This window comes from Fringilla coelebs (assembly GCF_963513975.1).
Source record: "Fringilla coelebs genome assembly, chromosome: 2".
Classification (NCBI taxonomy): domain Eukaryota; kingdom Metazoa; phylum Chordata; class Aves; order Passeriformes; family Fringillidae; genus Fringilla; species Fringilla coelebs.
This window is the reverse complement of record NC_140029.1, coordinates 10996341-11023555: the sequence shown is the minus strand read 5'-3', so window position 1 is coordinate 11023555 and position 27215 is coordinate 10996341. Positions and strand designations below refer to the sequence as shown.

Here is a 27215-nt window from a genome sequence, read left to right as displayed (position 1 = left end):
CTCTAGCACTATAATATACAATTTGTTGAGGGGGTAAGGGAAAGTACATTCCATAAAATCCCCCATATGAATAATAATTTGAATTTTTAGGTCTTGAGAAAAGTGACTTACATTTAGCAGACTAAATGAATATTTATAAATCAAAAGGGAATGGTAGATGTCTTGTCTCTGGAATGAGTCACAATAAGGAACATGTTTCCTCTTTGTCAGCAATCTATCATGTGGAGGGAAAGCTGGCTGGGTCTGTGTCATTACTCAACAAACCTCATTTGACTTTGCCAGAAAAATGTCTCACACTCTGTGTTCCTTACTCAGGTCTACTTAAATCTTCGTTTTACACACTCAGGGCATGGATAATTCAGATATTCAATGTTACTAATCTGAATGGAAGAAATATCAGATGATAAAAACATAAAATGCCTGTAAATATTCCAAGATATAGCCCATTAATATAAAGGAGGCAGAATCTTCAAAAAAACCTCATCCCTGACGAAAAAAATTGCACATTTAAAGAACAGGAGAAAATGTAATTGAAATGTAATTGAAATGTAATTGAAATGCCAGGACACACTTCAGCACCCAAGTGAAGTGGCCTTCTTTTCAGTAGGTCTTAATATCAGCTCATCTGAGCCACACAAGAATGCACTTCTTGTGTTCAACATGCTTGAGTAACTAAATGAAGATTAATATATGTGCCTATGCAGTTTTACATTTTATGTTTTTCAACCAAGTAGATGAATTATCTAAATATTAAAAGTGGATTAAATGTATCTAAGAACTTTAGAATTGGTAAGAGATATATCTCTTATGTTTAAAATTAGCGGTGTATGAAAAAGGTATCAAATTTCTAAGTCAGAATTTTGCTTCTTTTAAAGCAGAGCTGCTACAGAAAGAACAAGATGGTACAGCTGATGTGCTGTAAAGGAGTCTAAGAATGTCCATGAGAAAAAAAAATAAAAGAGAAACCATGTATATCTATACATGTACAAATATACTCATGTATCTCTAACAAAGTCCCCATCTATCTTTCATGTTGAAGAGAATGATCTGCAAGCAGTTATCAACAATGCCTTGGGAGATTTTGTAACATAGTTAACAGAAGCAAACAAAGCTAATTTTTTAGAAAAAAAGGATAACAGAAAATCACTAGCAGCTGAAGTGACAGTAGCCTTCAGGGACTGATCCATCTCACTGCTCTTAAAAGAGAAATCTAAATGCTAGAGACTCAAGCCCAGTTCATTTTCACTACCTGGAATTTGTTTTTATCTGCCAGAGAAAGACAACTTCCTGTAAAAATTCAGTTCCTTGGCTATTTGTGTACAAACCTGTCACCAAGCACAGTGTTACTGACAGATCTATTTAGAGAGGGCATGTGAGCACACTCAGCTCTAAGTTATGGTTAATTGGGTTCCATTGAGCTGCAGCAGAAAATCACTCTGAATTTCACATTACGTGATTATTCTTGATAAGAATCACTTAGTACACATCAAATATATATTCCAATGTGTAAAATTAAAATACATTTTTTGATATAGCAAAAGTTTGCAGAATGATGATTTATAATTATATGTATAGCAGATTCATTACAATATTTCATGCTTTTTGTACTAACATGAAACTCAGTAACAGCACAGTTGACAGTAATCATGGATGGCTGGAAAAATTCCACAAATTAATTACAATTTAAAAATCTGTATAGCATTATGAGTTACAATATCTAGTATGGGCATGACTGGTTTCATAAACCATTTTGAAAGGGATTCTTGCTGCCAGAATCCTAGCTGTGTGATGTGTCCAATGAATTCCTATATTCTGAAATACGACACAGTAGAAAACAGTGCAAAAAACCTGCTCTATCTGTCAGTAGATGAAGGATTACCAATGGAAAAAAGAAGAGAAAAGATGAATAAGAGCATTAAAATATCTACATTTAAAAAACAACAGGGAAACCAACCCAATTTTCAATGAACTAAATAAAATCCATATGGGAAATACAGAAGAAGATGAACTAGAAGCAGAATTGTTAGAGATTATGCATGATACATATTTATTTTACATATATAAGAAATCTCTTCCTCAGAGCCAGATGGCTTTCCATATAAAAACTATGACATCATTAAAAAATATGATAGCTAAGTGTATAATCATATTCTACAATAAGACGTTCCTGCCAAAATTAAGAATATTAAAAAGAAAAAAAAAAAAAAGAGACACTAAAGTCTACAGGCCCTACTGCAGATCTCCTGTAAAATTATATAATGCAAGTAAACTCAGGAAATAAGTTTTAATTTCAAAGTTAATAGAATTAAGAAATGAATAGGCATAACTATGCCATGTCTATGACAGTGATCCTTAAAAATTATACTAAGAACATTTTCACATACAGTTATAAATTAGACTTCTTAAATTCCAGGTATACTCTTTCATTTTTATACACTTCTCCTATGTGTTAGCAAAGATAAATATGGGTTTGTTTTATTCTCTGGCTAATCAGTATATTTATTGCAGTGTATACATTTCCCACTAAATAATCTGGAGCTTGAACAAGTCAAGTAGCTTGCATGAGATAATTATTACACAGGAAAATTTGTCTTAGTATGAAAAACATAGCCATATAAAGTAGAATATATACAAATTTTTACAGTGATTTAACTTTTAGGAAACATTTGAAATATCAGTTGCAAGGAAGGATCATTTGGTAAAATCTGAGATCATTTTAACCCTACATTTTTTCATGCAATTGATTCCATTGTAATCATAATCAATTCCACACAGGTAGCTCAAAGATTGTGAACTCCATCAATATGAACAATATCAACATGAACATCATCAATAGCAGACAGAATAAATGCCTGTGCTTATGACAACTGTTGTCCTGTTTTGAGTATATCAGGCCAACTTTACTAATCCATCAACCTGTGAACCACAATTTTCTGTACAATCAACTCAAGTTTCATCTTTGACAGAACTGTAATATTTAAATTGTTTGTAAAGTACTGTCAGCACAGTGATAAAGAAAAGCTGAGGTAGTGTATGTTATAATACTTGAAAGAGCTTGTAATGGGATGATGAAAACATTGCAATGCTCACTTTCTGAGATAAAGTGACAAGACTTGGTTTCTCTATCTGACTTTTCCACTCCCTAAAGCTTAAAATGAAGAGAAAAACATTCCTATTACCTGGTTTCAGCAGATACACTAAATGTGCTCATTAAAGTATTACAGCTTAGTAAACGTTAGAAGCTACCAGATTTTTGCTGCAAAACCTCATATTTTACTATTTCACATGACTTTGATATAAAACAGTCAGTGCTATGACAATTGATATAAGCAATTTTTTATTTGTATTCAATATTTATCCTATTTGATAATGAGCAATCATGTTTAAGTCTTACTAAACATATTTACTCTGGAGGAAATGTTCAAAGCTGTTACCACTGATTCTTGTAAATAAATTTATTTTTCCTTTCATGGATTAATTAAAATGGATTATTTCTGAATGGGAGTAAAAAAAAAATAAATTGAAAGCTCAGTTTTAAAACACAGAGCTATTCATGACAATTCTGTAATTTGATTCATGCAAATCTGTCAGAGAAAAAAAATCAACGACAATTTAATTTCAAACCTTTCCCAACCAGCTGCTGAACAATTTATGCACTACTTTTCTATTTTTACTGCAGGATAATGACAATGATGGATGCTTTTCCTTGGAAATAAATATTCATTAAGGAGGCTCAGATCAAACCTATACCCTTCCAAAAGCCCACGAATGTGGAAAACCCATTTGCCTCTTCTAAGAGATTTATTTTGGAGGAAGATGGAACTGTGCCCACAAATGCATCTCATGACAATTTAATAGTTCAGTTAAATTAAACCTATGGTAGTACTTACTTGTAACCTCAGTAATCAATATTATTAAAGTTGGTGTCAACTCCAATAATACCAAATGTATGTGGGTGAACAACAGATTACTTAAGGATATAAATCAGATGAAGCTAGCTCAAATGTAAAGCATTGAGAAGAACTAAAAGGAAATAATTTCCCAGTAAACTTCCTGAGGTTTCTCCATCCTCTGTTTCTCCATCCAATCTATTAGTGAACAGAAGTTCATCAACAAGTATCAAGTAGGTGCTCATTACCTACTCATTATATGATTTACATAGTAAATGACTTGTTTTTTGTTGGTTATTTTTGTCATTTTTTTGGTTTTTGAGCAGAAGAGATTGTTTAAAATGAAGAATGACAATTAGATTGGCATGTCTTGTGCTTCAATACTCAGACTGACTATATTTACTAGAACTAAATCAGAAGTGGTAAAGGAAACAGCCTACTGGTATTTGACATCTACTGATTTACATCCTAGTACCAGTTCTGAGCTTCCTTTGATCCAACATTCCACTGTTATGCATCAATATCCAACTCTACTGCCTTGCTAATAAACATCCTAACTTTCACAAGCTGATAAGAATATTTGTGTGTGTGCACACAAATGCCTAAAATATATATCTATGAATGCATAGGAATTATAAACAGATATGATTTTACAGAAGCTAACAGCAGCATATGAATGTGGTTTTGTTACATATCTTCTGACACAGAAAGAGATATATGAGCTCCCACAGAGGAAAATTCAGAGCATATAGCCAGAGCCACTGCCCTGATTCTCCCTCTAAGCTTCTTTCTTATAGCTGACTGCAGGCAAATTCCAGCCTCTTTAGGCTAATATTTACATATTTTTAAAAAAATTCCTCTTCCTAAATAATCACAGAAAAATGGAAATATAGTCTTCTCTTCATGCTGGATGACAATTTCGAATTGCTGTAATTATATACAGCACTTGAGCGCAATTTTTTACAAGGCTTTCCTCACACAAACATTATTCTGCAAAAGCTGATAACTCATTCATCTACTTAGGCTTACAACTTTAATCTCATTCTCTTCTTATGTCAATTCTGTGTTGAAAAAATTCCACCAGTTTCAAAGGATTTCAGTGTTGCATGCATTGAACAAACCAGGCAGTAATATTTCAAGCATTGAAGAAACTTCACAGTAATATTTAAAGTCATACTAACAATAGTGAATTTGCTTTTTCTTAACTACATTATCTACTTATTGGATAATATTCTCTGTTTTGCTTACTAAACAGAAATAACTACATGGAGTACAGACTAAATACGACCTCAAGGTTTTTTGGTCTAACATGGTATGCAACAGCTAAATTTTACTTGGTTTTGTTCCTGCGCAAATAGGAATAATTTTAGAAATCATACACTAAAATAAAATAGCAAGGATTGGGTGTTGACAGGGTTACTTAGTAATTACTTACATTTAGTGGTAAGTAATTACTACTAAGTGTAAGTAATTATTAGTAGTACTTAGTAATTACTTACACTTACCAATCATAGAATTATAAAATCACCACTAGGAGACGAGCTCAGTTGGTCAGAGCATAGTGCTAATAACACCAAGATTGTGGGTTCAGTCCCTACATGGGCTTAAGAGTTGGACTTATAACCCTTATGGCTCCCTTTCAACTCAGAACATTCTGTGATTTAGATTGGGAAAGCTCTAAATCGAGTCCAGCCCTTAACCCAGCACTTTCAAGTCCATCACTGAACCATGTCCCCCAGTGCTACATCTACACATATACATCTAGGTATATCTCCTAAATACCTCCAGGGATGGTAAAACAGCCACTTCCCTGGGAAGCCTACTCCAGTGCTTAAAAAACATTTCAGTGAAGAATTTTTTTCCCATTCGCCACACGCAAACAAACCTTCAACCACAAATTCTATCTTTAGATATACTGCGCCTCTCCATCCTTCCTCTCCCATTCAAGGACTTAATATGCAGATATCATAATGCTCTCGTCCTCCAAATACAGGTTAAACAGGTAAAAATAAATGAACACTTCAGAGTTTTTCATATTTTACCCCAATGTGCCCCCAAACACAAACATCCATATATGCACACATCACAAAGATGGGCTTAGGACTTGTAAAACAGATGCCTCAGTGTGAGCCCAGGCCGCCAACATAAAGAAGAACCAAAATGTTGCAATCTAATCATTGTTAAGAAAGTCTTTACATCTTACCTTGAGACACTCTTCTTGTTTGAAGAGGTCTTCAAAGTTCTTAGCCTGCAGAACAGGAGAATTAAGGCGCTCTTCCACTTCAGACAAGGCTTGCAGAAGGTGAAGGATCTCTGCCAGGTATGTAGAAGGCACATGAGTGGTTTCCACAGTCCTAGTCTCAGTCATCACAAAAGTTGTATCTTCACGAACTGTTTGCTAGTACAGATATACAACAGAATGCTTCCTTTAGATTCTTAACACCAGACAAAATTACAACAATGCATTTCCATTTCACAGCCCAGAAACAAAAAAAATCAAAACTAACTTCCAAGGACAAATGTAGGAAATATCTGAGGTTTCTGACACAGATCACTCATGTTCCTTGTGTGTTTGAAATGGTGGGTACTGAAATTAATCCATGCAAGAGTGTGCAAGCTTTTCTTCTCCTCTCCAAAGAAATGAAGAGAGGAAATGCAAGAGTATGCTGAGATTATGGTGTTACTGAGATTTTAGTGCTTGCCTTTTAATTTTGAATCACCACACCTCTTAAAAATCTGTCCTTCATTAAGAAATTTCATGCATGCCAAGTCTAAAATAATAAATAATTTCAAGGTGTCAAGTCAAACAATGAATTTTATAATAGACAGAATTAATTAAATAAAATGCAATATATAGCAAATATGCCAACTCAATATTTCCAACTATACCAAAAATTTGTTCTTTAATCTAGGAAATATAATTTGGAAGTTTCTGATTTGAATGGTCTTTAATGCATTCTTAATTCTAAAAGAAAACTCAGCAACACACTTCTTCATGAAGTTAGATTTTATTTTTTGGCTTTTTTTTTTTTTTATGTGGAAAAATATGAAATAGACACCCTATTCTGGAAGCACATGCATACACCAAATGTAAAGACATCCCAGAATGTTTTGGTTCCAAGAAAACACTTAATTGGTTGATGGCATGTGAAAGCATACTGCCATATAAGATGACAAAAAAGTGGCTGTCTATATAAATTCTCTGTATTTCCCATTTGATTTGTAAAAGAATCATAGAAAAAAATTGTAACACCAAAAGTGTTCTTTGGAGCAGAGAGACCTCTGATTTTTTGCTCCTTTTCACTAAACTTCAAATACTAAATCACCTGCATGCCCATTAAAAAAGGGATCGTTTAAGATATCAATTATTTGTGATTTCACAAGCTTAAATTTGTTCATGGATTCCTATTGTGGGACCAAGATCCTTTGTGTTTGATGTCTGTCTTCTCAAAAATATCAACTTTAATTATTGTCGACCTCAAAGAAGTGTAAAAGTATTTGCTGGTAAAGGTTCAAAAATTCTGTTATTTAGATTTGGAGCCATTTATGTAAAAGACAATTGATCAATGGTCCTGAAGAAAACAATATCATTATTTAGCTACCCATTATGCAAAAGAAAACAAATATAAGCACACACTACCTCAGCAAGGTGTCTCATTTTAATTCAGGGCATATTTCTCTCTTCAGTTACCGAGCTGAGTCATCTGGTTCTTCAATTTTCTTTAGAGTCTTAAAATATGCATATACACACTCTAGAAGATGTATGCATATCACATATAAAGCCCATAAAGTTATCTGTAGACTTGTGTTATTCTGTTGCATTTCTTATGCAAATTTAATTGCTTTGCTTACACTTTTCTCACTAAATTACTTTCTCAGTACATCTGCTAAACCTGAAACCACTCTAATTACCATATCACTGCTATAATTTTTATTATTTAAAATAAGTTGCTTTGAAAAAATTGTGCTTGCCCCCCATATGTTTAATGAATCACAGGCCCTGCAAAAATAACAGTTTACTCTAGTAAACTTAAAGAAAGAGCTGTCCCATTTGATTAGAAAATGGGAGAATCTCAACAGGCCACCGAGCCCTGCATGCAGCAATATATATTTTAATTCTTCAAGACTACACTGAGACACTTCTACATGCAGCAATGAATTTCAGACCCACATAAGGAATATTTTAACTACATTTGTATTTTTCTTTTTGACTCAGAGGACAGAATATTTCTACTCACAGTAATGAAAAGAGCACGCTAAGTGTGCAAGGGTTTCCACTCAAAAAGAGGTCACATGAATATGTGAAACAGCATACAAAATATAATTCGTTTCTATAGTTGTATGAGATTAGCCTTTTCTTTTCAACCCAAATTTAGGCCAATAAATATATACACACATATATGCACATGCATGTATTTAGATAAAACAAAATCTGTGTCTTTTTACTCTAAACTATTCCTGAAACTACAAAAAAGTCAAGCAGAAATGGGATGTGTAAGCACTTTGTGGTTATCACACAATTGTTTATAGTGGCAAAATCATATACCTTTCAATCATTGTTATGAAGAAAAATGAGATGTTTGCAACCATGTATTCACACTGCCCTCCCAGGAAACTTTAAATATTTCTCATAGCTGGATGATTACTTGTGTAGTTCTACTCTTTATATAGTTAGTTAAACTCTAAAGCGCTACAGTCAGAGAAATAAATAAATAAACAAACAAAAGCATAGATATATAAATGTAAACACCTACCAAAACCTGCCCTCATATTTTGGTACATTATTTTTAAAAAAAAAAGTACAGTCAAAATAAATTAATTTCTGAATGCTATTTTTTAAAAGCGTTGAAAATCTGATACTACTTTAGAAATCAAGGATTAGGTATCTTTATTGGGTTTTTCAACAGGTGAAAGGAATTTCTTTCCTTCTTTTTTTCCTGCATTGAAAGTATCATGATAGAATCCACAGCACAAGCTGCCATCTTGCACCAAGGAATGGAGGGCAGGCAGGTGCAGAACTGGCAACTTTAATCAGCCAAGAGAAGCATTTTTAGCATGCCCCAATGTTCCCTGGATTTACCTTATATTAGACAATAAAACAGGCAGAGTCCTTTCTTATATTATGGATAAGCATTTTACTAGAAATGCAAAGCTGAAACTGAATCATATCCTAACACTGTAGTGAATAAAAACCTTACGAAAGGAGATCACAGCAGCTGGGAGCAACTACTACTAAAATAATATTAATTAAATACAGATAAATGTAACTGATAATGCCAAAATGGCTCATAAAAACCATGTTGGGTTAAGATTTTATAAGGATTAATAGGAAAGTGGAAATTAAAGATTTAGATAGCCACTTAAGAATGGGTTTGGATAAGTTGAATTTGATAAAATGGTAGAATGCAATACAGTTACCTAAAAATACTTAAATTAGTATTTAAAAAAATATATAGTACAACATATATATAAAATACAAATAAATTGTGAAGTGAGTGGGAAATGCTGGGGTAACTGGCCATTTTTGTAGAATTCAATTTTAGAGTTTTTTTTTCCTTGATTGTCAGTGATATAATGATGTGCAAATTATTTTTTGTCTCTGAAAGAACATATTCTTTTGTGTAAGATGCAAAATTTCATGCAATGCTTGTTATCAAGCATTATCGTGTCTCGAATAGTAAATTGAATTTTCTTCCCCATCATTACATAATTTCAATTAGGGGGCACAATCCTTCCATACACATGACTCCACTTAAATTCATTTCATTGATAGTTACCATGCCCCACCAGGTACAACAAATTCATGACCTGACCCTTAAAGAGAAGGCCAATAAGCAAAACTAAAACAAACCAACCAAACAAAATGACAACAAAAACTCAACAAAAAAAGTACTGGAGTAACACAGGTTTTGCTAAGAAGTTCACACACTTTCCCCAAAGAAATACTTGTGATCATTCCTGCCTACACCTAACATGGTGGTGGCATCAGAGCTAACAACTCTTGGAGAATGCTGCTAATTTCCATTTAACAGGGGAAAATTTGTTGTTAAAGCACCTTCCACCAATCTCAGTTTTTCCATTTCCTTTCCTCTTTTTGCAGAGGGAATAATCCCAACAGCATTTCTGCTGTTCAAGAGTTTACACTCAGAAAGCTTCCAACTTTCTTGTGTCACATCTTAACAACCGTTTCATTTTTTGGTCCCTAGTCATAATAGGGCCCCAAACCTTAGTGTCTGAGCTTTTGATTTAATGACTTCACAGAAATATGAGAGGAGTAAAGCTGCAAAACCCTCCCATCTGCATTGTTGTACCTCAACACTGCTCTGGCTGCCCCCTGAGGAGAGGTTCAAGGAAAACAAACAAATGTTCCTACTCCCAAAGTGAAATAACGCTTGAGAAAGTATTCCTTGAAAGCAGATATATATGAGTGTAAAAAAGTCAGTGACCTCTGCAGAATAAATGTGGTGTGCTACACACACAAAAAAAAAATTGGAGTAGACAAGACACCTTCTGGACAAAGGCAGTGATACCTGAGAGAGGCCAAAAAACTTGTGAATTACATAGTAACTGCTAGCCTGGGTTCACCATCCATATATCAAATAAAGAATTAGACACACAAAAGTATGATCAAATGCTATCAGAGGTTGATATCCCCTTTAAAGTAGGTATTTATAAAAAAGCTTTTATTCACCTGTTCCTATGCCAACTGTGAGTGGTGGGGTCAGCTAACATTCAGAGAAATTTATTCTGCCCTCAGTGTTGCTGGCATATTTTACCTGTTAATGTGCATATATGCAGAAAGATCAAAATTTTACTGACTATATGGAATTTTCACTATGAGGTTGGATGGCTGTGGTCAATCACAAACAAGTTATAAGTACAAAAAGAAGCATCTCTTTAAAGTACAGAGACACTTAAATCCTCAATGCAGGATTAAAAATTTATAAATTCCTTCTGTAATTATATGAAGACAAGACCTTAAACGACACTGGGAAACAATAAAATATTTTTAAAATATTGAGGAAAAATAATAAATAATATTTTGATGTAAGAACATAAATATTGTCTCATGTATGTGATTTTTTTCCTACTCATGTTGCAGAGTGGTTGCAGTCCACAAAATCCTGCATATTGCAACACTTAAACCATATAGTTTAATACTTGCATCTGATTTCATCACTTATATAAAAAAAGAGGCTTTAAAAATATACATTACTATTTTCAGCACTGTTCTTGGACAGAGAGTGCTTTATGCCTTCACAACACTTCTCTGCTAAGGCTTATCTTACTCTAGAAATGCTGCTTTAACAGTTTTTCTTCTGTGATAAAATGACTCTGCTTAATCTATACATAAAATTAAATAAAGCCAGAGAAAATGAATCTATTCCAAGCAATGGCATTAATTAGAAAACATTCAGCAAATTTTAGATTCTAGAAGTAACAATAGAAAATTGCAGACTTTGATTTTGAAAACTCTCTGTACACAGGAATCAACCAGCCTGAAGTTAATTCTATTTAAGTTCCATTCATAATTTGATTGAAATGCAAAAGGTTTCTCTGTAAGAAAATATCTCTTTCCTGTACGTATAGGCCTAAAATGTGGGATATGTCCCAATACATCAGACAGTTCTGCTACACTCTGATGAGTGCATTATTTTCCTATTTAGATGTGGCAGAGGACAGGTGAAGAGAAGAAGAAAAATACAGACAAAAGCTGTAGCACTTAATTTAAAACAGTAAATCCAGAATATTCATAGTTTTAAACTTGTTGTGGGAGGGTTTTTTTCCCTTTGTTTTTTGTTTTTTTAATGTATAGTTTAAAATCTATGACAAAGCATTTTGATACTGCAGCCAGTCCTTTGTGCTCCTCACACCCTTATCCGTTTGGAGCCCGCAGAGATGTCAAATATACTTGGTCAAGTAGTAAAATTAATGCCCCTTTCTCACTTGCTGAACAATGATTTTGTTTTATTCTAGCTTAGATAATTGATTCTAGATGGAGCTCTCCTCAAACTGAGGTACAGCTACACACTGTGCCTAAAAGCAGCTTTTTTGAAAACTTATCCAGCTCTCTTACTAAAGACTAAATGCTAACTTGCACAGAAATAAGGGACCAAGATGATTCAGAAATTCCAGCAGTTTTGCTGTAAGTTTTTAACCTGATAACTTCCACTGGTACCTACTTGCTAATCAAAGAGAAAAATAAATTAATTTCAGCTATGATGAGACTGGGGCAGAAGACTCTCATATAATTCATTTTATGTAATATAATGAATTTATTTTCAAAACACAAAAGGAGAAAAATCTTATCTTAAAAAAAAAAAAAGAAAAAATCTAAGAAAAATCTGTATCTTAAACTGCATCTGCAATGTTACCGTGTCATGAAGATAAAAAAAAAAATAGAGTAACATTATGGCATTATTGACTAATTGGAACTACTGGGATATAGAAAATGTTTCTTGTTCTAAATAAATTATCCATAAATCCTAATTGCTTCTGTTAATGATGGCGTATCTCAATATTAATAAATGCAGCAGAGCAAAACTGACAAAGACATCCATGTCTGTCAGGTAACTTAAAACAGAAATTTGTAACAATATTAAAGGAATTATTAAATCCATTAAAGATTCTGTATCATAAGTATTTACCAAACACTGCTCAGACCATTTACACCCAGTAGGATTTTGGGGGGAAATAGCACCAATGAGCCAAGAAAGACAGCCATGATCAGTATCAGAAATCACAAAAAAAGCAAATGCTTACATTATATTTTGTAAAGAGAAAAATCAGAACACTGCAAAATCTACATCCTAGACTGATTTTCAACAAGTATTTTTAAATCCTACTCAGTATTTTTTAAGGGTTTAACTGGAAAATACTTTTGTAATTGATTCATACGTGTTACCTTCCAGTAGACAAAACATATTTGAAAGTTTTTATATGCTAACTATAGAATACATAAATCCAGAGAAGTCAGCCATTTCTTGGATTGATCTTGTAATTTTTCACACCAACAAGACATACAGACATTATACATGTCATACTTCAGTAAATGTCTACTTCACAGTTCAGAAAATTAAACTCTTGTGCACAGTCCTGTATCTCGGGAGCTGTAATGCTCATTTGTGACACACTCTATTGACTTTGTTAAACCAATATCATAAACTCAGCCACACAGAAGGAAATATAATTCCAAAAGAATAAATGGAATTTCAAAATATTTTTCCTCAAAATAGAATTTCACAATCACTTTTCTTGGACAGTGATAAGCTATAGAGGTGACACAGTGATAAGGGTGGCAGAACTAGTATCACACAATTTGCTGGAAATCTGCCTGCTTAAGAACGGATTTTGGTCAATGCCAACTTATTTAACGGCTGATTTATTAAGACCACAGAAGTGCCAACCTGAGATAGAATTTAAGGTGCCTAAGGGCATGAAGCTTTAGGGCATTCTTGCATATGCATGTGTAACCACTGAGTGATCACCAAGAGCCAATTAATGATAAAGTTCAGATGTGTTAGAATACAAACTACTGATATCTGAATTGATTAGACCATTTTGGAATTGACTGGTGATTTGTGATGCTAACTTTCCAGATAATTATGCAAGGTACATCTGTTAGACAGTGTATGCATAATTTAGGAAATAAAGTAAAAATAATATTGACGTACCACATCCATAATGAATCTAAACAGATTCAAAGAGCAAAGTCCTAAACCCTAAACCTTTACATGGTCCAGAAATGTTAAAAAGCGTTACCTAATTATTTTCCATCTTTAATCTACATTTATAGAGATATACCATAGAGATACATAAGAACAATTATGTCACTTAGGCTGATTTTTTTACTTCAGGAGAAAAATTTGTTTCTTTAAATGATGTGGAAAAAAAAATTGTTGTCTATCCAGCAGTTCATAAAGCTAGCTAAATACGCTCAAATAGAAAATTCAACACTCACACTGTACATCTACAAATTTGCTTCCTTCCCTAGCTTTGTACGTTTACTCAGATATATCCATAGAAAACAACAAAAAAGCAAACAAAAAAACCCAAAGCCATGCAAGCAAAAACAAAAAAACCCCAAACAAAACCAAAAACCTAAGCAAACCAAAACAAACCTTCCAGCCATGAGGGACGTTGACATTCTGAATTGTAGACAAGAGATGAACATCATCTCTTCAAAAAATACTGTCACTTAGGTCCAGATCACTCTGCAGGAGGTACTTTCCCTTATCATTTAATGCAATAATAGTGCCAAGTAATTTCTGACACCAAAACCCACAGCATGTAATTTATTACACTAATAAATCATAATATACTAGAGCAGAGAAAATAAGATGGTAATTAGCTGCTCTGTTTTCCAAATAAGTGGGTAATTATAAAAAAGAAAATATAGTTGCATAATGCTCAGCTTGGTCTGAAAGCAGGGATCACTGGGTTCTATGTTGTACATGATCTTTTAACCAAAGGCTTGGCCTTGTTTCCATCTCAACCATTCTGTGAGTAGCGAGAAAAGCCTGTGGCATGGCTAAGACCACATTTGTACAACTATATAATTTAAAGACAAATTTCTAACCCAGCTTTACTCCATGTTGCAAGAGTTTTCACTCCTATGTGACAAGAAAAATATCAAGTTTCACTTTTAAACTTGAGAATGCAATTTAGATCACTTCACTAAAGTTTATAACAGATAATGAAAAGTGGCCGAGAAACATATTTTCTGAATAGTTCTCTCACTCACAATATGGGAGTTTTTAACTTAATTGTACAGCTAAAATACTACAGCTTTGCAGTGATACAAGTGAATACTGTACAGAATTAACAAGAAAATATGAGGGAAGAAAAACATGCTTTAGAAAAACTCAAAATTGCACAGTAAACTTGTCCACTTATACAAAAAAGGCTATGGATTTTCTTCACTTAAATTACTGCAAAACTGCATGCATTCATTTCAGACAGAAAGGTAAAGAGCATTGTAAAACGCATCTATAAATTTATCTCTTTTTGAGCTGTATCAAAGACAATATCCATCCTCAGTTATCTTGTCCCATTTTTCCCATAACCTTATCTTAAATCAGACAGAAAATTAAAGGATTTTAAATAACTTAAACTATTTGGAATACATTTTCTAATAGGAATTTCCAGGTTGATGGATACTGGAAAATAGGTGTAAACATTCACCTGTGATTCTCTTCCCAAAGTTCCTCATTCATCCTCATCCTTTTTGCAGACCACAGTCAAAAAAGTCCAGTCTTTAGCTATGCTGTGTAAAGTTATATGTTTAAAAAGGTGTCACTGCCAATGTCAGAAATGCTAAATGGTGTCACAGTATCACCTCTGTCCCATTCTTAAGAGACCCAAAGTGCACAGGTGAATTGGATACTAATCCATCACTGTACAGTTCTGTCCAGCAGGTGTTTTCCTGTTTTTCTAATGTCTTTTCTCTCTTTTATTTCTCTCTCTCTCCACTCATTCTAGAAATAATGAAGCATTGGTTTGCCCCTTCTTCTTTTAACCATTACTTGTTTAATTAACCCAAGACACGTTTAAGAAAGGGTAAGAGAAGAAAACCATTCTAGCATCAGTGTTTGTGAAAACAGTGGAAAACAACAACTGAAAACAATGTTAGCACCACTGAACTGTCCATGTTATTTTGATGCAGACAGATAATCAGGACACCGATTCCTGAGTTTATCTAACCGTAATATATTAATTTAATGTTTGATTTACAGTTTGGAAAATATCTTGATATATAAAAATATTTTAATGGTAAAAAGAAATGCTTCAATTTTATTAAACTAACTAACCAGAGCTGCACAGGGAAACATTAACTGAAGATTGCAATATGCTCTTAAAGACTAAAAGTAAACAAAGTCTTGAATTTCAAATGTAAATTTAATCTGGTTTCAGGAGTTGATCCCATATTCTCTCACCTGAAATGATTATCCAGTTAGGAGACAGGCATTCCAAATTTCTGAATGCTTTAAACGATCTTAGTGAGAATACTGACTTTTAATTGGAAAAATGAAGTACTAAAGGTGCTGATATTTTCTCCATGGTGCAGGTAACTATCAAACTTCTCAGACTAAATCACTTACCTTATAAAAATAAATATAAGTTTTGTATAACTATATTCCTTATTCATTCTTGATCATAACATAGTCTAATTGGTATGAAAAAGACCGTTTCTCCTGCTGTTTATCATTTGATCAATTCTGTATGGCCAAAATCCAGGCCCAAATATTTCAGGAGTAAAATGATCATAAATTTCAATAGAATGTTTATGTGTGTCACCAATAAAATTACTGAAATTGGTAAGCCTATTTTTTTGCTTGTATATACAATAGTAGACACATACTTTTGATAGATTGCAAGAGATTCTCTTGTCCTAAAGATACTCTGTCTTAAAGATTTCCAGCATGCATAGCTCAGCCAAGAGAGGAAAGTTGAAAGACCTCCATGTATAATAGCAGATAGAATGTTGAGCATCTTGATAAAATATGGTAATAGGACATATATGAAATAAGAATTTACAGTGTAGGCTCTGCACCAGTGTTCATCTAGAAAATGCTCTCTAATGATAAAGGCTTTCAGCACTCTACACCCAGAGTAATTTCAGTCAGCTCAGGAAAATCTAAGCTGAGCCATGACGCAAATATGCTCATAGACTGTTGAAATGATCACATTGGGAAAAAATTACAGAAAACAGACGTTAGGATAGTTTAATTAAACTGAATCAACATATTGATAACTGATTTTGATCCTTACTTGGATGAAGCAATCAAAATCTACCCTTTTTTCTGCAATGGACAACTATTTTCACCATCTTGGAAGAGTGGTTAAACTGTTTCAGAAAAAACAGCATAACTGAAGATTCATGTTTAGTCTGTAGCAGGGGGATATGAAAACTTTTCTGAAGATAATGCACGAGTGACAAGGCTTAATGATATTCGATTCTGCAGAGGTGCTTTAGAAATAATTGTGCCTTAACCTCGCTAATGTTCTTTTTTACTGATCTTTTTTTAAATGCACACAATTTTAATACTCAAAAATTGCATACTGTTTTGGGATTAAACTGTAAAGGCTTGTTTTTTTCAAAGAGTATCTTAAACTATCATGGATTCCAGTGGGATTTAGTAGTTAATCATAATGTAAAATATTATAGCAAGATATTTCACTCATTTTTATAAGTTATTCAAATTTCACCACTGGTGTTACTACCAATTGATTTTCTGCCCACTGTTTATTCTGCCACATATTAATAAAGACAACAATGTGTGAGAGAAAAACTTTTAAGACAACATGAACTCTGCAATTTTTTTCCACTCAGTGTGATTTAAGGTTGTGTGCAGTTGCATTTCTGTATTCATGTATCATGTTTAATCTGTAAATGCAATAAACCCAACTTTTTCCTTGTAGAATGCCATATACTACTTGCTGAAAATTTTCACATAGAGGATCACACTACACGAAACTGATTAACATCTTAAAAATATTAATAAACAGAATATGCATGTTTGAGGTGATATAAATATAATATACTCTATTCTCCAAAGTGGTGACAGGAAATTACTTATTCGAAATATACACCAATATATATTTGTCAATTAGCTTTTGGATTTTGGCTGCTACGTATTTGTGAGACCCAGGATTTAACAAGGATCCACCATTCTAAAAAGAATAAATCCTTCTAAGATCATAGCTCCTATATTCTGACAGGTCTGCCCAACAAATACTGGGGAAAAGTAAAATCCAGGGGAGCATGATAATTCTAATTTCACACTTTGATATCAAAAATATATTAGCTCCAACAAAATGTAAGAAATGCAAATTTGTCATTAAGCAACATAATTAAAGGTTTTCTTCAGTGCAGTCTTGCTATGTTTATTCAATGAAGTGTAATGAATTGCAAGATACACAGTAAAACTAAACCCTCACTGATTTATAACAACTTTCAGTTGCTAAATAACTATTATGGAATACATCATAAATTATAAATAAATGCAGCATTTTTCTATTTCTTTTGCTTTAAAGAAAAAATCAATTTTGTATTTTTATTGCATGGCTTTATTCAGTTGTTGGTTAACATAGAAAATCTCTGTGGAAGTTATTTTTGATGGTATATGCATGTGTTCAAGTGAATAGTTTGAATTTTCATTTTTCTTTTGCATTTTAAAGTCTTGCACAAACAATTAATGCATCCTCACAACATCCCTGTGAGGTAGGTAGTTAAGCTGTTTAAGGAAAAGAAAAAAAACTTTGAGAAATTCCCTCTGTTCCACTAATTCAGCAAAGTCAAAACAGTAACAATAACAAGGCCATTGCACTTCTCACTCTGATTTGGGTCATGAAGATATACTGCCTCTCTCATGTCTCAGTAGCTTCTGTATAAATTCTAAAATATTTCATATGAATATCACCTCAGTCATTGTCAACAGAGCGAGATATTTTTCACGTGAAATGAGAAGGGTACAGTAAATGTCCTGTGTACATGTAAATTTCATTGAATGATCTCATTCCCTAGATAAATAGTAAGAAGTAGACTTCTTGCATGAAATATTTAATATTTAAAAATGTAACTTCTCAAGGTTATAAATACAATATATAATTATATATTTTAAGAATAAAAACATATGTAATGGTTACATGAATTAAAAAAGTTGGTGAGTATATTCATCTGAGCAATTCAAAAACATGCTGATGCACATCTACCTTACATATCTGAAAGAAAAATATGCTAAAATAAAGTTTATTGATCTGCTAGTAAAATTTTATAGTGGATATATTCATCCCCTGTCATGGTAGGTGGTGGGTGACATAAAAAGCACAGCGACAGCAGAATGTTTTTATATAAATTGCATGCACAATCTGATTTCTTACTTGATTATCAAAGGAACAAATATATTCATTAAAAAAAGCCAAGTCATTTACAAGACAAAGTGACTCTCGCTCTAGCTCCATGTCAATATAAACAATTTGCGACTGATTACATCCATCAAGTTTAATATAAACCATCGTAATCTGAATAGTGTAATCAGATGGAACAAGATTTAATAACATACAAACCAAAGTTAATGTTTCTCTGATTGCTTCCATTAACTGCATAACTATCCAAAGTATTAGTTTTACATATACATTATGTAACTTAGTATTAGAAAAGTTAAAAATACACAATATAGTACATTATATAGAGGATTATATTTATCAAAAGTCTATACATATTGCTGGTTTTTGATTTTTTTTTCCTTTTTAAAACATAGTTTACCATATATCAATTAAAAAAGAACACTTCACATATTTAAATTGTCATTATCCTATCAGTATGTTCTCTCTGCAATTTAGGTGCATTTAAAAATAAATAAATAAAATTGTATTTTGATGAAACACTCTTTTACCACTAGCACTAAGATTTCAGAGAGTACATAAAGCAACAACTTCCTTAAAAGCAAATCTTATCTTTCTTCATATAAAATCAAAAACCCAGAATACAATGTGCAGAGTCGTAGGAATGGCAAGAAAAAACTCAATTAAGTGCAAAAGCAACCTCTGGTAAACTTCAAAATGGGTAACACTCAATACATATCTTGTTTGTAAAGCTGGAATACTGACAGTTTATTTCCCTTTTATTTACCCAGTTACTGTAGCATGTATAAACCAGTAAGAATAATTGTATTTTATATACAACTAAACAACTCAAATTCAGAAGACATGAAGATGGTTTGTAAAATTATGTTTTCATCCTGTCAAATTTAAAGTTACATTTTCTAACAAAAACTTGTTTGAGAGTTCAAGTAGAACTTTGAAGAAAGGATATCTATATATAGAGTAATAAATTTTTTTCCAATCACTTCCTAAAGTGAGTATAACATGTTATGGACAAATAAAAAAACCAATTAAAATTGGCATGGGATGGGTAGTTTGGAAAAGACAACTTTTGTGTTTTTCATGTTCAGTGAAAAAAATCGATGCATGGCAAACTAACATTTTTAAACTGATAAATGTTATGGAAAAATAATGAGGCAACAGAAATAAACACAAATTTTTCATTGCTGAGTTTTTAGTAGATGACTGATTTAAGTTAAGGGCAATTTTAAGACCAAAGTAGATCACTATTGTATCAGAGTATATGAAGCTTCCCCCAGTTGCACACAATAGGGCTTTTCTTATTATTATCTGAAGAGTTGACACTGACCCTGATGCTCTCATTGTTAGTAGGATGCTGTTAGTAGTAGCAGTTGCAAACGTATGGGTTTGCCAGTAACAACTCACAATTTGTGCATAGTTGAGTCTTCGAAACTGAGCAAATTTGCTCTCAAAATCTTGCCAGCGCTTGCTGAGCTGTATCAGGGTTGGCTCCACTGCTTTTGCAGCCCCATCCTTAGACAGGCGTTCAGCCTGCCTGTGCACCGCATTCAGATCTTCCTTCTTCTTCTCCAATTCTCCACCAATCTCCTAGTGAGCAAAACCAATACAGGGCCCAGGACAGTTAGCTAACTAGATCAATCAACTTCAAATTAGCAAAATACTTCCGTCAGAAAATCCATTTCCATTTTATTGTCACAAGTAAAATTTACAGCTTATTTTCATATTATTCATATCTTATTTTACATTTAAGCAAAACAAAAATAACTGAAATTGAAGAACCTTCTTGGGATGGGCTGTAGATATCCTAAAAGCTACTACACTCTGAAACTGTTAGCAGAGGCCAACAGTTCCTATCTTCAGATTCTTGCTAGTACACCGGGATGGGCAATTGGAGAAATTACTTTCTCAATAAGGGTCAGCATATTCAGGAGAAATAGTGTCTGAACAGCTTAAAAATATACTATTAGGGTCTTTGTACTAGTTAACTCCTATTTTACTTCGTGGGAAACTCAACAGAGAATGAAGCAAAGAAAGACGATGTAAAATAAACCAGGAAAACCTTTGACAGTATGTAAATAAATCTATAGAGTTTGACAGTGACATATGAACATGTTCTGATGAAAATGAATGCGCTAACATGAGATAGAGGTCATCCATATATTGGTAAGTCATTTGTTCATCTGGAACAAAGATACATAAAATCAATTACAATTTTTACTAGAAAACATTTGATGCTTCTTAATACATTGCACACTTTCTGTTTTATTGACAAAACATTATATTTAGTGTGTTTCAAATTACTTATATATCATTCTGTATAGGAAACAAATAGAAAATATAGTACAACAAAGAAATGTCACTTTGATCACAGATAATTAGGGTTTGCTTTACTATAAACAGAAATAAAGAACTGAACATATAATTTTCTGTAGCTATAAAATAGGATTGTTTGTTGCATTCCTGTCTGTTCTACAGATAAACTATCACTCCAAAAGATCTATCATTGCAAACCCAAAACAACATTACCTTTAGCTTCTGCTCATCTTTGTGGTCTGGCAGACCGGCTAACTTTTTCTCAATGTCATCCAGCCATGTCATTAGGTCATCAGCCTGCCTCTTGTATTGATACCATTGATGAGAAATCTCTAAAGCCTTTTTTCTTCTTTGAGCTCTCAAGTCCTGTTCACAGTGCAGACATTATTAGAATATGAATTAAAGGCTTATAAAATATGAACTGGTATGTGTGCACACTGAAGGGGAAGAAAGTGTACAAGGCTGCTAATTTTTTAATTAAATGTTGATATTTAAAGGAAGTATTTTAGTAAGTGAACATATTTGCATCAGTTTAACAATTTTTTGTTTGTTTGTTTAAAAGGAGGTTACCTATTTCAGTGTTGTTCACATGTTGAATAAACCACTGAGACAGTCACCAATATTCAGAGAAGTTAAGACTCTTACATAAATGTCAATATTTTATATAAAACACTTCTGCTCAGAATACTTACTGGACAGATGGAAACACAGCCCACTTAGTATCTAGCCAAAAGTGGGACTTCTGTATTTTGTGGACTCCTGTGAATTTCTAGCCTGCATGAAAACTCTGTAGCTATTCAAATGAAAATCTCTGCAATGCAGAAAAGTTTGCAAAGACAGGTTTTCTTTATCTAAATTAAATACCACATACATAACAAATGTATTATGTTTATAACTCTGCTTTAAAAAGGATTACAACTTTTCTTTGGCAGGAAGGTATAAAATGTTTGGTTTTTTCCCTTAGAAATGTTATTAAATATACATTTGCTTTAACTGCTTAACTTTACTCATGCAGAATTCAGAAAATATTTTAATTACTGTAATTTCTTATTAGGAAGTAAATTTAAAAATTAGTGGTATATTTTACATAAAAATACTCAGATTAATTTGCCTGAACCATTCTTGAATTTTTTTCACCAGGGTGAATGCCTTGACTGAGTCACCCAAATGAAAATCTATCACTATACCATAAAAAACAGCCAAGGAGGATCTGCTCAATAGCACAGTGCAATAAACACTGTTCTTGTTTCTCCAACATAAAAATTATGAATTGCTTCCATTTAGCTGGAACAGTCAAAGATACACCTAATAGATTTCAAGCTTCCTTTAAGTGTGGACAAACCAGTAAATCCTAGCTATTCTTCTCCTGAATTCACACAGACTTGCAAAATTTTAAGAATTAGAATGAAATTAGAAGGAAAGGAATTAGAATGAATTAGAAGGAAAGGAAAGAGCATGCATAAAAATCAGTAACAAGAAAAGGTAAATGCGCCATGTTCCCCAAACCAAAGATAACCTAATCAAAATTACCCAAAGAAAGAAAGATTCTGCTTGCTGACGACATAAAAATTCTCCTGCAGTAGCCAAAATTCTCCTGCAGCAGCCAAAATTCTCCTGCCGATAGCTCCAGGTAGGTGACCAAGGTAACTCTAATTGTAAGATTCTATCTTTCATCACTTTTATTTGTCATAGAAAGATGCCACTTCCAATTATATCTGTTAGCTGGAAACATACCATGTGCATTTCTAGGAACAATATCACAGTTTTACCTCCTGGATTGTGTCAACTCAGAATTTTCATATGCAGCTTTGGGTTTCAGCCTCCTAGCTCTTATGTCTATTGGTATTACCACCTAGCCCATTCTAGATAGGCTGGAGCCACCCTTCTAACAGGAGTGTAAGTATTTTACTGAAGGAGAAACAACTTATTCATGGCCAGAATTGTGTTATTCAACTGAGAATGTAAGTTTGCAGGACCTGATTCTAACTAACTGCTGTTGAAGAAATATAAAACACACATGTTAAAAAAGGAATTATCAAAGAAATCAGGGCTGTCCAGTTGGCAGTCACACAGTTGTAATGCTGAGGATAAGACAATACTTCTCAAGCTGGAGATTGTAAAATGCCTTTTGCAAGGTGTAAAGAGAACTGTATTAAAAAACACATCTATAGCCAAATAGTTTCAAATTACTCATTGCTAAATAGTAATGGCAATTCATTTAGCAAAAAGATGCCCTGAAATGAAAAAAAAAAAGGTTTAATAGCATGTGCTTATAACTGTAGCTCCTATACCTTGAGGGCATTATGTTTAGTCCGCAACAGCTGTTGTTTTGTCTTTATTTCCTCACGTTTCTTCTCATCTGTGACTCCCTTTTGAAGCCTGTCTCCCCTTTGCAGCAATTCTTTCACTGTGCTCTCATCCTCTTCACTCTGATTTAAAAAAATAACCAGTATAATGTGCATTTTAATCTAATCATTACTTAAGTACTTGTAGATATAGACCATGTTAAAGCAATCATGTAACAGACACTTGCAGTGGTATACTGACATCAAGTAACTTTTACTTGCTTTCTGAAATGTAGGTAGAGAGATAAAAGTAAGAGCACCTGCAAATCTACAGATTATTTGTATTAGGTCTTATGCAGCATCCAGGATAACAGCATAAAAACACAGGCAAAAACTTGAAATATATTTTACTTTCAAACAAAACGAATAGCTATATGTAAAATATTCTAAACTATTGTCTGTAGAGATTGAAATTGCCAGTATGCTGGCAGACCATGCAATTACTGACCATTCTGTGTATCATCACATTGAAAATCAGCTATTCTGATAGGGAAAATGCTATCACTAAGCATTTTTTATGTAGCAGCCACCTACAAATCTATGAATCTTCGAAGCTGAATCTATGTCACAGCTTCTGGCAGTGTCTTGAACCACTCTAAGCATTTGATGCAAAGAAAGGGAACCAAATATGCTCAGGTAGTGGAAACTGCCCTGTCAAACTTGATTCACTTTGAATTTAACAGTGCATACATATGCTAAATTCTGCATGCAGGGCATAGAGCCGGAAATTTTATTTTTCCTGAATAAAAGAAAAAACAGCTTGTAAAGATTCCTTCCAGCACTGATATGAAACAGACACCTTTGAAGAATTCCTTAAAAGTAAAATGATATTGTCTTTATATTGGTTGTAAGCAAATATATATCAGATCTTGCTGAGGACTCAAGAAGAGAGGGTCCAAAGATGAATCTCCCTTTTTGCCCAGCCAAAAAACGTCATCTCTCTGAAAACTACTCTGGAGATCACACAGTGCAATTACAATAGTAGTAAAACACTGCAGTATTTTACTGCTTGTTCTCTTCCCCCCTCCCCCCCCCAGCAAATATTAATATTAATAAATGGTTTTAGCCACAAAACCTTTTTCATTAAATGCTATAAGCAGATTTGTTAAGAACAAATTGGCAAGTGGCATTTCTTTTCATGAGCATTTATTTTTAGTGAATGTATTCATTTACTATAGTGCCCCTTTTGTTACATCATTCTGACTTTTCCTGGCCTATTATACTACTACAGATATTTTAATATTGATTCAATGTTCTGTAATACTGCTGGCAGTAGCACAGAACCCATGAATAACATTCCTGGTTTGCTTAGTGTTTTCATAAGGGACAAGAAATGTTTTTCTGATAAATTAAAAATTAAGTTAGCACAAAAAAATTTAGTTAGTGCTAATTTGGGACTTTTAATTTTATAATATATTAGCATAGAAAAATTTTGCCTAAGTTATATCCAAAGATCCTGACGCAAATATGGGTTTCTGATTTTCACTCAGATTTTTTCATCTCCCTTCTTATTTTGCTCAGGCTTCCATTTCAACCAAATTACCATATCTTTATTGAAGTCCTCCTCTTTCAGATTCACTCCCTGCTGAATTTCAACCTCCAGTGGTTCAAGCATTTTTTGTATATCGAAGTCAAATTGCTCCAATTCCTTCAAAGGGATGAAGGGCTAAAATGGAGAAATACAAATATTATTTATTTCAACCACACATTTCAGTTTTATTAGAAACAGAAATGAAAAGAGATATCTGTGCTACCCCCTATTTTTAAAACAATGGTAGATTTTCCATCATGTTGAAAAATATCTACACCATACTCAAATACCCAAAGATACAAATAAAGATACAAATTTATGTAGAATTTCCATGTAAGTAAACCAAAGAATTTTAAGGTGAATTAAAATTAAAAAGAAGAAAAATAAAATACAGTCTCACATCAGCGTGTAAGAAGAAGTCCAAATAAATAATATTTTTTCTAAAAATTAAAAAAAAAAAAAGTTTACACAACTTGGTTAAATCTGGTTTGACAGAAATTATTCATACAGCAACAAGTCCATTCAGATGAACAAAACCTACTATTAAGAATTGAGAAAATTTTAATGTTAATCTGGTTTAGTGTTGAAATCATTGTTGTCTCACATAGAATAGTAGAAGTGCCAGGTAAGTGCTACAACACAAAGGAGAGAAAAACTTTGTGTAAAATATTCCCCTAATAGTATTTCATAACATTTTGGGAAAATCAAAAAAGTTAAGCTTTCGTTTCAAAAAGCCTCAACAAAAATTCAGGATTAAAAAACAAAGTCAATCAAAGAAAACAGACTCAATTCCTCCAAAATAAATCACAGTATAATTATGGTGCTTTAGTTTAGTATTCAGTTTTGAACTCTCCAACTTCTTAAAAACAATGCACTGCCTTTTGTCGATCTGACACAAGTGCCTGTGAATGTATATGTACATATATTATGGACAATATATGGTCTATTTATTAATTGAATTGAAAATCATCAACAGAAATTATTTCTTCCTTCAAAGCTTTAAACCCAAGAAGAAAAAAGAAAATCTCAGTGGTTCTTGCATAAAATTTAGACTTAAAGGTAATTAATGCTTTTTGATGGTCTAGGAACTCTTGGATGTGCACCTGTCTTTCTTGTTAAAGACATAACCACATTATATCCTAACTAGCTCTCTTTTACTCTTTCCTCTGGTACAATTACTTATTATTTTATTAGGTATTATGTTCTTTATTATGTAATGAAGACAGCAACAATAAAAATTAATCAATTAAAAAATGAGAGACAGGATGTCAAAAGAAATATCTTCTCAGATGATCTGGGAGACTCAGAGTGAAAAACCCGTAATTGTATCTGGCTGATTATTTTAACAACAAAGATTTTGTGCATTTACAAACATTAATGGAAATATAATAATGTAAAATATTTATAGAGAATAATACTGTGCTCACAAATTTTCATTAGGAGGCTCAGAATTACACTCATCATGCACTTCAGCTGAGTTAGAAATAATAGAAAACTACACAGTAATTTCTTCTCAAATACTCTGAAGAATATTTTCTAAAGTACTTAAATGTCATTAAAAGACAAACCAACTAATAAAATTGGAATATAAAATCTATAGACTCTGAAAATGGCTAAAAACAATAACAAAGAAGAAAGTAGAAAGAAAAATACCAAATGAGTTCCAGTAATTGAATGATGTTCAAAGACTACTTGAAAATGTTAACTCTCATTTCAGTATACTATGAACATTTTGTTAATTCTCGACATGACAATTATATACTACCATTCACTGACTTAATGGATCATTTCTCATTTACTTCACTGTTGTACTGATTATTGTTAAATTTGGAAAAAAACCCTTAATTTGAAGACAGATGAGTAATTATTGAAAATAGGTTATGAGAGCTTTCAATCCTCTTGAATTTATGTTTTAATCTTTCACAGAGCTAATAATTTTACATAAATATAGGGGAAAAAAGCAAAAAAAAATAGGAAGCATATCATCCCATAATAATAATAATTTTCCAGCTCATTAGGCCAAAACATAAGAAATGTACAATTGCCTACATTATACAGGTAGACACAAAAAAGGACCCAGTAATTTGGTCCTTTATCCAAATTCATGTAGCAAGTCAGTAGAATAGTCAATAATTCAGACTAGTGTTTTTACCTCTCTATCTGATTCAATACTTATAATAGCAAGTATCCTTTGTGAATCATATTCTACTTTGTGCATTTTCCAAGGTCTTGGAAAAGATCCCCTAAATTTTAATTTACCATTATAAT

The 27215-nt window shown here is 32.8% G+C and overlaps 1 protein-coding gene across 6 annotated transcripts in view; it reads right to left on the bottom strand.

Annotated features, from left to right (window-relative positions):
• Window positions 1–27215, bottom strand: part of DMD (dystrophin) — a 972793-nt gene that overhangs the window by 569982 nt on the left and 375596 nt on the right. For all 6 annotated transcript variants that reach the window (XM_084201221.1, XM_084201219.1, XM_084201223.1 and 3 more), the window contains 5 exons: window positions 24960–25082; window positions 23363–23500; window positions 21285–21437; window positions 20163–20345; window positions 6094–6288 (listed from right to left, as the gene is read on the bottom strand). In XM_084201221.1, coding sequence (XP_084057347.1) covers window positions 6094–6288; window positions 20163–20345; window positions 21285–21437; window positions 23363–23500; window positions 24960–25082 — 792 coding nt within the window. The remainder of the gene's footprint in view (window positions 1–6093; window positions 6289–20162; window positions 20346–21284; window positions 21438–23362; window positions 23501–24959; window positions 25083–27215) is intronic.